We start from the raw sequence: 13,147 nt of genomic DNA on the forward strand, positions 1-13,147 counted from the left end.
TCATCCGTTATGGCCTCACCCTACCCCTGTGGGTCAAGATTTGAACTATTTTGAATCTACACTACCTGAGGATGCTTCCATATAAGTTTCATTTTTCCTGGCCAAGTGGTTCTTGAGAAAATTTTTGAAAGATGTCATTAATTTTTAATTACCACCCCCCCCCTCCTGGAATGGAATGTGGCCATTCATTTGAACAAACTTGAATTCCCTTCACATAAGTATAAGCCGATGGCTCAAGTGAGCTAAAAAATTAAACTAATTAGGTAATTTCTTTTGAACAGTTAGACTAGGACTTTCATTGTTCACATGTACATTCCTTGTGACAGGACTTCATGTGGATACAATGTACCAACAATTATAAGAATAACTATAAGTAAAAAGAAGAAACATCAACAATTTTATCCCTAAAAAATCACTGATCAGTCTTTTTTTTATTTTACTCATTGAATATATATTAAGTAAACTTCTTTATTCTGCACATACCTTCTAAAGCATCAAGATCAACATCAGTGAAATTTTGATTCTGCAAATTTAAAGTACCTAAAAAAAAATAATATAAGCAAATCTTATTTTTTTTTAAAGTGAATCTTGTACGTAGCAATTACTTAAAGTTCAGATTTTCTTTTCTGCAACAGCGAGTGCTAAATTGCACTGCTGTAGAATTGTCTGGTAGGGGACCAATGTTACCCTTATCCATGATTTTTAATCCACACAAACATTTACTAGTATTTTAATTACTATTCAAGACATTTAATATACCATCATATTTTTAATAAGTAACACATTAAAGTGTATAGCTATAAACAAGTAAAATTTAGATCACCCTAAAACATTGATTTCCTTCAAATTAAAATCACTTCACAGCACTTTTTCAAAATCTTGGTTATTGCAGCCTGGAGGACAGAGCTGCTCTATAAATATTATATAGGGTTATTGAACTTATATCGGTGAATATTGGCACGAGTTGGCTGTTCAAATACACGAGCTTGCGAGTGCATTTGAACAGCCAACGAGTGCCAATATTCACCGATATAAGTTCAATAACCCCTTTATTATATAGCTAAAACATTTCTAATACGTACTGTTTTTTAAAAAATAATGTTATTTAAGTGTGAAAAATAAACACATCTTTACCTAGATACCGCTTCCTTCCTATAATTTCGCTCTGAGAATTTGACCAGACGACTTTTTTTGTTTACAACGGGGCGTTCGATATTGAACGCTCTTATTCGGAATGTTTCGGGCATACTCAATTACGCAATACAAAGTTAGCGTTCAATAAAACGTCAAGATATTCAACGCTAAAATTCTCTAGATTTTTTGTAGAATTTTAATTGAGACTATTTATTAGCTATATAATAAGTTTAACTATTTGTGTATGGGGATTGAGGTGGTAGAAATTATTCATAATTAAAGGTTTTCTAAACATTAATTAAAAAAAGATTTTAATCAGGGGAGTGTTCTTTCCCTTTGTAAATGAAAAGATACACAATCTATTTACTTACATAAACTGTATCAGTATTCAAATTAACGTCTGTCCTGTTAGCGTTCAATATTGCATCATTCCAATGACCCTACCGAGCGATATGATTTCCTTAATTAGGGTTTAATGGGTCTAATACGGAAAAGGATCAAAAATGACCCACGAAGCGAACGACCCAAAAAGATGAGTGTCCAGTCCGAACGGATTCTTAAAAGGTTAGTTCTTCAAGATCGTAGGCAAAATTTAGGAGATTTAACAGAGGAATTTAATCGTTCTGTGCCTCGTCCAGTTTCTAAACGATTATTTTTTGTTTTAAAGCACTTGTCATTTCTCGGCGATTTGAAGCCATGTTTTGTTTACGTCTGCTACTGTTATAAAAATAGATCCTCGTGCGCAGGGGAATTCCCGTAAGACACAGATAAGCTAAATATAGTATTGTCTAAATTTAGTCAGGATTGACATCGTATTCACAGAAATATTTACAAGACTGAAACTATGAAATATTTTTTCAATAAAAGCGAGAATTAAAAGTGAACACTTATGGCACTGCATACAGATCCAGTTTATGAAACGTCTTTTTAGAGAAAATTACATTTGTTGAGTTACGACATAAAGTAGCGAAAACCCTCACAATATCAGCTGTCAACAGAAAAAGACGAATTGATTGGTGTAAAAACCATAGAAATTGGACTGTAGATAATCAGTGGAAAAATATAATATTTTCTGATAACACACAAGTTGTTCTTGGGTCTAATCAACGTGTGTATGTTTGGAGGAAAGCAGATGAAAAGTGGAGGCCTGAGTGTTTAGGACTGCGTTCAGTGCATAATGGCGGCATCTGTATCACCGTCTCATTTTGGGGCTTTATTTCCTACTCTGGCGTAGGTACCTTAATCCCCATTGATGGTGATTTAAACACAAAGAAGTATATAAATATATTGGACAATCATTTATGGCAAGTTATTGCGAATCATTTTTGTAATTCTCCTTGGATTTTTCAAGATGACATTTGCCAATGTCACAGGTCTGAACGGGCTAAAAATTGGAAAAATGGCAATAATATTCCGTGTTTAGACTGGCCATCGCAATCTCCTGATATTTATGTAATAGAAAATGTTTGGAGAATGTTAAAAAATCAGACTAGGACAAGAGCAACACTGGATTAAATCCAAACAAGAACTTGTAAATGCTGTTTTGCAGATCTTGGATTCGTTGACTCCAGGCTATATAAAGTGTCACGACGGAACCATACCTAAACAGTACAAGCTGTTCTAAAAGCCAAGGGTCATGCTACAAAGTATTAAAAGTTTCAAGGTATCATCTTCAGTGGTATTTTTGTAAGTAAACTTTACTTAACCTTATGATAATGCACTTAGAATTTGCAACATCATGTAAATGTGAAACACTTACGGCACGGCACTGTATATGTTTTTGATATTTAATGTATAAAGTTGCTTATCATATACTATCAAAAAAACGACAGGTCCATTTTTTTAAAACATCAATTTTAATTACGTCATAAAAAAGTACTGTATTCAAGGTCGTGTTTTATAATCTTAACGTGATATACATTTTCGAAAATAATTGATGCATGAGTCTATAGTTTCAATTTATATCTTATGCATCTAGCATTCACTTGAGGAATTGATAAAGTTTCAAAAAGGAATCTTTTTATTCGATTTTCATCCAACTATAAATTTTCAAAATATACAAGACTATCATTTCCATCATTTTGATTCATGCCTTTTCAACACATATCAAAGCAGTTTGATGATCAAGAACCATTTCCATTGTTTACTTTATTAATTTCCAGGGCGATAATTTGATGGTTACATCAATGTTTTCTTGTTTTATTTTGTAGCCACCATTTGCAAATTGCACCCTCCCCTGTGACCACAAATTGAATTAATTTCACAGTGTTTTGTTTAAATAGTTCTTTGTTTTAATATTTACATTCGGTGTATAAATTTTCCTCCATGACGTTTAAATTTCTATAACACACATGAAACCTTGTTACTGCGCGTTAGAATATACAGTAGGAACTGCATGCATTTTCAATACTCTAGGAACACCAAAATGTAAAACATATCATTTCAATACGTTCTATTTCCACTATTGAAGAGTTAAAGTTCTTAGTGCGTTCTTCTGTGAAAAAGTCGGAGAATGTACTAATCTCGCAGGATTTCTGGGACAAACGTAACATAAACATGTAAACAACATGTTGAATTTCGATGAACAAATCCTAACAAAATGCATATGAAATATTTTGTTGTTGTGGACTTTATTTAAATCAAGAAAGGAGAGAACAAGGAATTTTATTAACATCTATTGTTGATCATATGTATCCATTTATCGTATGGTACATTTAAAGACAATACACATACGTCGGAAATGTTTTTTTTTTTAATTAATGGATGATAAAGTTATGGTTTTCGCTCACTTTCATATGTTTTTTAGTTCTTCTTTTCTTTGATTAGAATGACAAATGTACTAAACATTTAAAATTGGATTGAAACTGGAATGTTTTGTATTATCCGCAATGTCATGCTGTCCCAGTCAGACAACCAAACGCGCCTCTAATTCTGAAGAGCGCACTAATGGAAATACAACGTATTTATGAAAAACTATAACCCTGAAAAATTAACGAAAAGTTAACGTAATGTGCATTAAAAGTTAATCTGACACTTTTTTCCACACAACGTTTGTTTGCATTATTTAACCTTGCAATGTCATTAAGTAAACATCATTAGATGTCACAAACAGCTCTTACATCTATGAACCACGGCAGTTTTGAAGGGCGCTAAATTCAAATTTAAGATTAACAAAATAAACAATCATGAAGAAATAAAATTAGAGAATGTAAATATAAGCATTGAATTCAAATTTTTGGATGTCTTTGGTCCTATAACACACCTCCCTGTACTGACAAATTATCATACCGCACTAAGGCGCGATATTCAATTTGTCACACGGCCAGGTGTTTTATACGACTGAAGACATCCAAAAATATGAATTCAATACTAAAATAGACACTTCAGTCACCATTCAGCTGACATATTTCTGTTAAATTTCAGTGACCTTTCTGTCAACTTTCAGTAACCTTTCTGCGTCTTTCAGTGACCTTTCCATCAACTTTCAGTGACCTTTCTGCCATCTTTCAGTGACCTTTCCACTATCTTTCTGAGATATTTAAGTCTCAATTTAGTGATTTTTTTCATTTAGCATATAGTTTATAACAACATATATTTTTCCTAAACAATGAAGCAATATTTTGACTTAGGATTTATTATTCAATCTTATTTGTGTTTTTTACTTTTTGTAGCTTTAAAATATGTCTAAATTATATTATAATTTTATAAAATAAATATTTATTCAAACAGATTTTTAATTTTCTCTAAATTAGATTTAGAAAAAAAAATTTCTTCAAGTGATAAAAATTGATGATCCGATCCGATAATCGAATCAAAATTTAAATAAATGCTGCATACCATTCTATAGTGCTTATATGTGTATTTATTTTATGGAAATATCTAGTTTTGATTGATGCAACAGAATTTTTCCGGAAGATAACTGATCAATTTTGTTCATTAAGTTATTGTCAAAAACGCAGGATATTTTAGCTTAAAATTAAAAAAAATCATTTTTAAATTATTTTACATGAATAGAACAAATCATTAATACATTACTATTTTAGAAAAAAATTTAATAATATTGTACATCATAGCTCTTAAAAAAATAATTGTTTTAAATTTATTCTGCTAAGGTTCTAGATAGAGAATTTACAACGATCTCACATATTTGACACAGGAACAGGTGCCCGTCACTGATAATTGTCATCATCCTGATTGACGATTTGTAATTAATCAGTCTGTCCCAAAAAATCTGCACAACTATCATAGAATATACAAAAGATATACAAAATATATACACAACATTCCTGATTAGACAAGATTTTTAACAAAAAAATCTATTGAAAGGGACTAGATATTAACATGGTCAAATTAGGCATGATTTTGAAATACATACGATTGGGACAAGACAAGTTTTACTGTGTTATAGTAAATAATGAAATACCTCCACAATCGTCCATCATATCCACTTGTTGAAGAACACGTCCAACATGTGTAATTTCCCTCAATGCTGGAGGGCATTGATAAATATTTTCATTGATTTTTTCAGAGTGTCCCATATGTTTGTAGAATATCTCTCGATCACTTGGGTCAACATTCAATGCAGCATACTCTGTTGCAAGAAAGTGGCGCATTCCTGTTGCATTAAAGTTGCGTTGAAGTCCTGCCTCTCGACACATTCTGTGTATACAATCCCATCCTATCACATGACTCATAGAAGTTTTTGTATTTGGAAATACAAACTCATTTCTTTGATTGACTCCTGCAGTTCGTCTAACTTCGTCATCTGTTATGATATCAAGTGCCTTCCAACAATCTTTAGGGATAATAACAGGTACAAGTCTTGCAACTTTGGAGGCATGGATGTATGCGATTTTTGTTTCACCAAAACGTTCTCTTTCAATTTCAAACTGCAAATTTTCTCTCTTGTACTGATCAATCCATTTGTCATTCATAGCATCAGTTAACTCGGATAAGAGCATCCTGCTTGGTTCTCCTCCTCTACGTCCATTAAATATTGTAAGTCTGCAAACAAGTGCATCTCTCAGTTTGCAGAACTCTGCATTTTCATACAAAGAATATCCATCACCAGATAATTTTGTTATTAACTGCTTGGTGTACTCCCTGACCTTATAAAGATCCTGTCTAACAGGAAGGTTTATAGGTGCTCTTAATTCAGCCTCACGTTGTATTTTAAGGTTCTGCTCTGCATTTTTGTAAAATGAAGACCAAAGTCTTCGAGAGATCACAACAAATTTTCCCAATTCTTCTGCCAAATCATCTTCCCCTTCAATCAAATAACTAGCTTGCATTACTTCACAAACATCATTCAAAAGGTACTTAAGATTTACTTTCAATGAATGTTTTACTTTTTTGGTTTTTTTGTTCACAGTCATATCCAGTACTGCATCTTGTAGCTCCATAATATGCTTTCGACTAAACATCTCACTGCAGTCTTTAACCTGTCTCTTTCTTTTTTCTTCAAACATCTTTTTAAATGCCAAGAAAAGATGAGCCAATCTTCTCAACTTTGAATTCAGAGATAATCTTTTCTCCACTTTCTTTAAAGTCCCTTGAATATTTTGATACAAATGAAAGCCATATCTTTTGATAAAATCATCCTTTCGTATTAATGATCCATAGTCAGTATCTCTAAAGCTCTCCAAAATCTCTTGTGTATATTCTTTAGAATATTTATCATCCTCAGCCAAGAATCTCACAGAGAGTGATGATGGTGAAGCTGTTGAACCTTCAGCTGCCACACATGTTCTTTTGTGCTTATATATGACTTTAGCATTGAAAAAACCTTTACACACTGAGCACATTTTCAATGAAGATGGATCACCCTGATTTCTTTCCCTTATAAGTTTTGATACATCAAAATCCCCACTTTTTATCATTTCAGTGTTAGCTTTAAAAATGCCCTCTTTTTTCATTTCATCAAATGCTCTATCCCTCAAGTATTTAGGTAATTGTAATGCATTTTTAACTTGTTCTTCATTTTTATGCTTTGCTTTCAGATGATCTGTTAGTCGTCCTTTCATCTCACCACAGAAAGGACAAGGTCTTTTGAGCTTGGCAGAGTTTCTTTTAGCTGTTTCTACATATGTTCAAACAAAATTACATCTTTCAATTTATTTGTATTTACAATTATTTTACTTTCATTTGATTTTGATTAAATATACAAAAAGGCAAATTCAGAGTTTTGTGTTAAGGTCTTTTGATTGTTGATCAGAAATGGCTCAGATAAATAAACAGTTCTTGGGGATTCAGTACATGCATGTATGTGAAATATAAACTAAGTCTTGTATTATAAACTTAAATAAATCAAGGCTCAACATTTTTAAAAGAAAAAAAAATTCTGAAACTCTAACCTTTCTGCAAAGGTGTCATTGGAGAAGGAATTTCAGAATCATGGATACTTTCTCCTGGTGAGCAAGCCTTTGGAGATGGAATGTTCCCTATTCATTAAAAAAACATTAAAAAATAAATGAATTTAATATGTAAACCAAATATTTTGATAAATATTTTATCACTGAGCAGATTTATTATGTATCAATGATCCATAGTCAGTATCTCTAAAGCTCTCCAAAATCTCTTGTGTATATTCTTTAGAATATTTATCATCCTCAGCGAAGAATCTCACAGAGAGTGATGATGGTGAAGCTGTTGTACCTTCAGCTGATTTTGATTAAATATACAAATGGCAAATTCAGAGTATTGTGTTAGGGTCTTTTGATAGTTGATCAGAAATGGCTCAGATAAATTACACAGTTCTTGGGAATTCAGTACATGCATGTATATGAAATAGAAACTTGTATAATAAACTTTAATAGATCAAAACTCAACATTTTTGTATAGAAATAGAAAAAACTTCTGAAACTCTAACCTTCCTGCAAAGGTGTTATTGGAGCAGGAATTTCAGAATCATGGATAGTTCCTCCTGCTGAGCAAGCCTTTGGAGATGGAATGTTCACTATTCATTAAAAAAAAACATTAAAAATAAATGTAGTAATGTAAACCAAATATCTAAGAAATAAGGTATAGTTCTAAAACATCTATCAGGATATATATAGGATCTCCCATGGTTTCTGGTTTGATATGATTTTTATCCAACAAGTTGTTTGTTTTCTATCCCCGAGCTTTGGCGAGAGTCTTTTAATAGTTGATCAGAAATGGCTCAGATAAATTACACAGTTCTTGGGAATTCAGTACATGCATGTATATGAAATAGAAACTTGTATAATAAACTTTAATAGATCAAAACTCAACATTTTTGTATAGAAATAGAAAAAACTTCTGAAACTCTAACCTTCCTGCAAAGGTGTTATTGGAGCAGGAATTTCAGAATCATGGATAGTTTCTCCTGCTGAGCAAGCCTTTGGAGATGGAATGTTCACTATTCATTAAAAAAAAAAAACATTAAAAATAAATGTAGTAATGTAAACCAAATATCTAAGAAATAAGGTATAATTCTAAAACATCTATCAGGATATATATAGGATCTCCCATGGTTTGTGGTTTGATATGATTTTAATCCAATGAAAATTGTGTGTTTAGAGATATTTCCTTGGCATTATTCAAAACACACAAGGAGTTGGACTTAAAAATCATATCAAACCACAAAACAAGGGAGATATTAAAAATTTATCACATATTTTTGTTCACTATAAATGTGTATTTTGTCGTTATTTCTAATCCATAGTTCCTTTTCGGTTACCTTGGACCAAATAACGTAATAAATAAAATTACGCTGTATGAAATAGTTCGTACAAATATAAAAGAAAGAAAATATTTCAGCACTTATTTTTTTTGTTCAGGAATAAAATTTTGTTAAAATACATCAAATAAAGTGAAATTTGACAAATTAAGCCATTCTCTCTATCATACACATGTATCTGTTTATTTACATCAAGTCGCGCAGCGTAGGAATACATAGTGTTGTTACGAAAACGATATCACATGAGCTATATCAACAGGATAAAGGGGAAAATATGTGATAAAAAATAATACTGTTTGGTCATCAGATTGAATTCCAACAAGAGGCCCACAGGCCTTATAGGTCACCTGAGTATTGTGTAACAAATTTCAAACAATTAAATTTGGTTCATGTTTTAAACCAGAGGTTATTAAATTCACAATTCACAATTTTGAAAGAGGCACCATTGCTTATCATAATTAAAAATACTCTACTTACTCAATACCAAGAGGTAAATCAGAGTTACAAAGAGAAAATGTTCTTCCACTTTATAACCAGTTGTCCACCTCACCCAAAAAAGAACCACTGACCCTGGGCCCACATATTTCAAAATTTTGCAAATTTTATCAAAAAATGGTTGATTAATACTAAAGAGCAGGTTTCGATGCATTAATTTATTTTTCAGACTATGTACCCCACCACTCGGGACATAGAAATATCCCTTTTGCTGGATGCACCTTTCTTCATCATAAATATATATACTTGGATCATTGGCATAAAATTCACAATTTTGAAAAAAGGCACTCTTGCTTATCATAACTATGTGCCTACTTGTTTATTTAAAACCCAGAAGCAGAGAAGAAGATTTTCAAATGATAAATGCATTTACACTATATAATCTATAGAATTTATAGAGCCCCACCCTAACACTAGAACCCCTGACCCTGGGGCCATGAATTTCACAAATTTGGTAGAGGACTCAATGCTCATTACATTCATGCTAACAGTTTGCCTGCTTGTTGTCCAGGAGTAAAGAAGAAGATTTTTAAAGATTGCAATAATTTTAGTGGTTTTGGTCCCACCCCTCAGGCCCCAGGGGGAATTACATCTTTCAATTAATTAAATTCACAATTTTTGTTTCCCTTGACCCATAGATGCTATATACTAAATTTGGTTGAAATTGGTTCAGTGGTCTTTTGAAAGAAGATGAAAATGTTCAATATGTTAAACAGTTCTTGGGACAGTACATCTATAGGAAAAAAACGTATTATAACTTAAATACGTCACCTGAGTTACTCAGGTGACCTAAAAAGCCAGAAGTATTTGTATTTATTCCTTTCTGCAAAGGTGTCATTGGAGAAGGAATTTCAGACCACAAAAAATCATATTCTCCTGAGGGCAAGCCTTTGGAGATGGAATGTTCCCTATTCATTAAAAAACATTAAAAAATTATTTAATATGTAAACCAAATATTTAATTGTTCATTAAATTGTTTATTATACTGAAACAAGCAAAACCTTTGAAACAAACAAAAACTTTCAAATTCAGCACCACTCTCTAATTCACTTTCAATTTTAACGTACAAGTTCCTGAAACCTTTGGACTCATTTCTCACCAATAATTTTGTGACATAAACCAGTCTATTGTGATTGTTGTACTACTCGAAACAAGCAAAACCTTTATACGAACAATAACTATATTGCGGGAAAATACACTAGGTTCCGAAGAGGTGGAATATCAGGAAAAGCATGCTGACAACCGGGAAATATGAAGTTTTTTAGCCGGATCATGTGATAAGCTAGAACCAATCAGATAACGTGTTGTGTAGAATAATTATAATGAGGTACAATAACATAATTTATAATCAGACCAAAATTGTATATGGAGAAATTTTTTTAAAGTATTTTCATTAATTTCTATTGTACCCATGGCATCAAAATCAAAACCTTTACACAGAATTATGTATCTTGGTGTAGTCTAAAACTGTAGTAGGAGTAGCATTTTGAAAAATCATTTACGGACAGACAGACGGACAGATGGACTATGGAGGCATTACTATTGCATAAGCTTTTCTGGTCTGAGACCAGTAGAGCTAAAAACTTACTTTATATTTTCAGCTCAAGTGAGCTTAAAATATATTTCACTTAAGCATTCTATATATTGGATGATGCAGTCATTCAATAATGCTGATTCCTTTCTTCTTAGGTATAACACTTTTAATGCTGTACTTATTTTGATTTAAAAAAAAAACACTTACATGACTTATATGAGGTTTCCTGTACCCCATCATGCATGTCTGTTGTTGCAGAGCATGTGACCTCAGGAACAAAGGAGTCTTCAGTATGATTTATGGGAGTTCTCCATAATATATTTACTAAAATTGGGTAAATATCAATTTGTTCATTCCTGCCTGAAGAGATTTCTTTGAGATAAGCTACCATCTCTGAGGAATCTCTAAAATGAAAAAGACCTGCATATCCATTTGCATCAACATCACCATTTTGGTTTCGTGCATGTGGGTCAAAAATGGAATACTTTTGATGCCCAGTGCATAAGATTGCTATGCTTGAGCCAAACATTCGGAGAATAAAGCTTTGGTTTGGTTTGTTAACCAAAGCAGAAGTTATCAGAGTGTCAATATATGAAGAATATCCAAATGAACCTTCTTCAAGAACTCCTATACTTGCTTTGATACCATTTATGCCAATTTGACACTGAATTGTATCTGGTATTTCATCAATATCGAGCATTGATTCATATCTGTTGAATGGCCAGCCTTTCTTCTGAAGAATATCTAAATGAAGTTGATCACCTCCAACAAGAACTTCATCTATGAAATCTGAGGTCCAGTCCTTTACAGCTCTTAAAGCGGCTGCTACAATAGCTGTAATGCAAATGCTAGTACATTGAGTGCCAGCAGCTGCATGTCTAAATTGTTGTGGTGTGCATTGGTGAAAATGTCCCATCACAGCAACCATACTCCTTGTTTCATCTTCCTGTTTACTCTTTTGAAATGTATAAAATATTATTATATTATTATAAATGCTATTTTGAATTGTTTTTACTACTTAAAAATCAACTGATTATACGATCAAAATTATACATTACAAACTACACATGTCAAGTTTACATAAATATCCCTACAGTGGCTACTAGAAGTTTTTAATAAGTTAAATTAAACATGTTTAAGTGAGTTTAACATCTTCAAGAAAAATTTCAACTTATTACCACTAAATTAATCTAAAAAACTGAATAACTAATTACATAAATAATCAATACTTTGCTGTTCTGGAGAAGAAAACTCTATCATAATTCAAAGTAAAAACTCTGGCCCCCCTGATGTGGCCAACCCTATCACGAGAGGTATTCACTTGAGCAAATTATAACATTACTTGAGTATGACTGATAAAGGCTTAGCCCTTCTTAAGAAGATTTTTTAAGACACTTCCATTAGGACTGGGTATTGGCTGAGAATTTTGTACTGTATTTCAATACAATATGATACTTTTAACTGTTTTGCCATGTGTATTGTTATATATTCAATGACAGTTAAAATGCTTTTCTTTCAATTTTATTTACCTGCAATTGTAAAAATCTTAATTGTTCATTGTTACTGTACAAAAAAGGTTTTCACTTCAAAAAGCGAGCCATTTCCAAGAAATCAGGAGCACAAAATTTTAAAGAAAAATAATAATAGGGAAAAAGAAACCGTTCTAAGACACAAATGGTAATCTAACAACCAAGCTATATGATAAACGTGATGACTTTAACTTTTCTATCGTCAACTTCCCTTACTTATGCAGCAATATACCTTCATCACCTGCATACGGAGTATTTATATCTCAGTTTATTCGATACGCTAGAGCATGCTCTACGTATGAACAACTTCTTAAACAAGGTAAATTATTGACAAGCAAGTTGATGAAACAAGAATATCAACAGTCTCGTTTATAGTCATCATTTCATAAATTCTATGGTCGATATAATGACCTTGTCAGCAAATACAATTTATCATTGAATGAAATGCTGACTGACGTTTTTCATACCAATTGTTAATCCATTATTTATACACTGAATTGACCACGGATTTTTTTCCGTTATTTCCTGATTATGACAACGAGCACACGGCAGGTGTGACTGGTCGGCAGGGGATGCTCACTCCTCCATGGCACCTGATCCCACCTCTGATGTTTCGGAGGTCCGTGTTTGCTCTGCTCTTATTTTGTATATTTGTTTAATGGAAGTTGAGATTGAATACTGTTCGTTATTTCCATATCCTTCTCTAGACAGAAGACCTTAATAATAGTTTTCCAGTTTTCTTGTTCTTGCCAGAGA

General features: G+C 32.3%; 1 protein-coding gene across 10 annotated transcripts in view; it reads right to left on the minus strand.

Annotated features, from left to right (window-relative positions):
- LOC134268369 (uncharacterized) overlaps nt 1-13,147 on the minus strand; it is a 96,828-nt gene that overhangs the window by 17,458 nt on the left and 66,223 nt on the right. For 8 of the 10 annotated variants that reach the window (XM_062750615.1, XM_062750614.1, XM_062750613.1 and 5 more), the window contains 6 exons: nt 11,070-11,817; nt 8,426-8,512; nt 8,003-8,089; nt 7,488-7,574; nt 5,558-7,213; nt 484-540 (listed from right to left, as the gene is read on the minus strand). In XM_062750615.1, coding sequence (XP_062606599.1) covers nt 484-540; nt 5,558-7,213; nt 7,488-7,574; nt 8,003-8,089; nt 8,426-8,512; nt 11,070-11,817 — 2,722 coding nt within the window. The remainder of the gene's footprint in view (nt 1-483; nt 541-5,557; nt 7,214-7,487; nt 7,575-8,002; nt 8,090-8,425; nt 8,513-11,069; nt 11,818-13,147) is intronic. The other 2 variants (XM_062750619.1, XM_062750618.1) reach the window with 2 other exon arrangements.

Source organism: Saccostrea cucullata, unplaced genomic scaffold, assembly GCF_032062105.1.
Source record: "Saccostrea cucullata isolate Sc308-1 unplaced genomic scaffold, CSIRO_AGI_Scuc_v1 ctg1701, whole genome shotgun sequence".
Taxonomy (NCBI): Eukaryota; Metazoa; Mollusca; class Bivalvia; order Ostreida; family Ostreidae; genus Saccostrea; species Saccostrea cuccullata.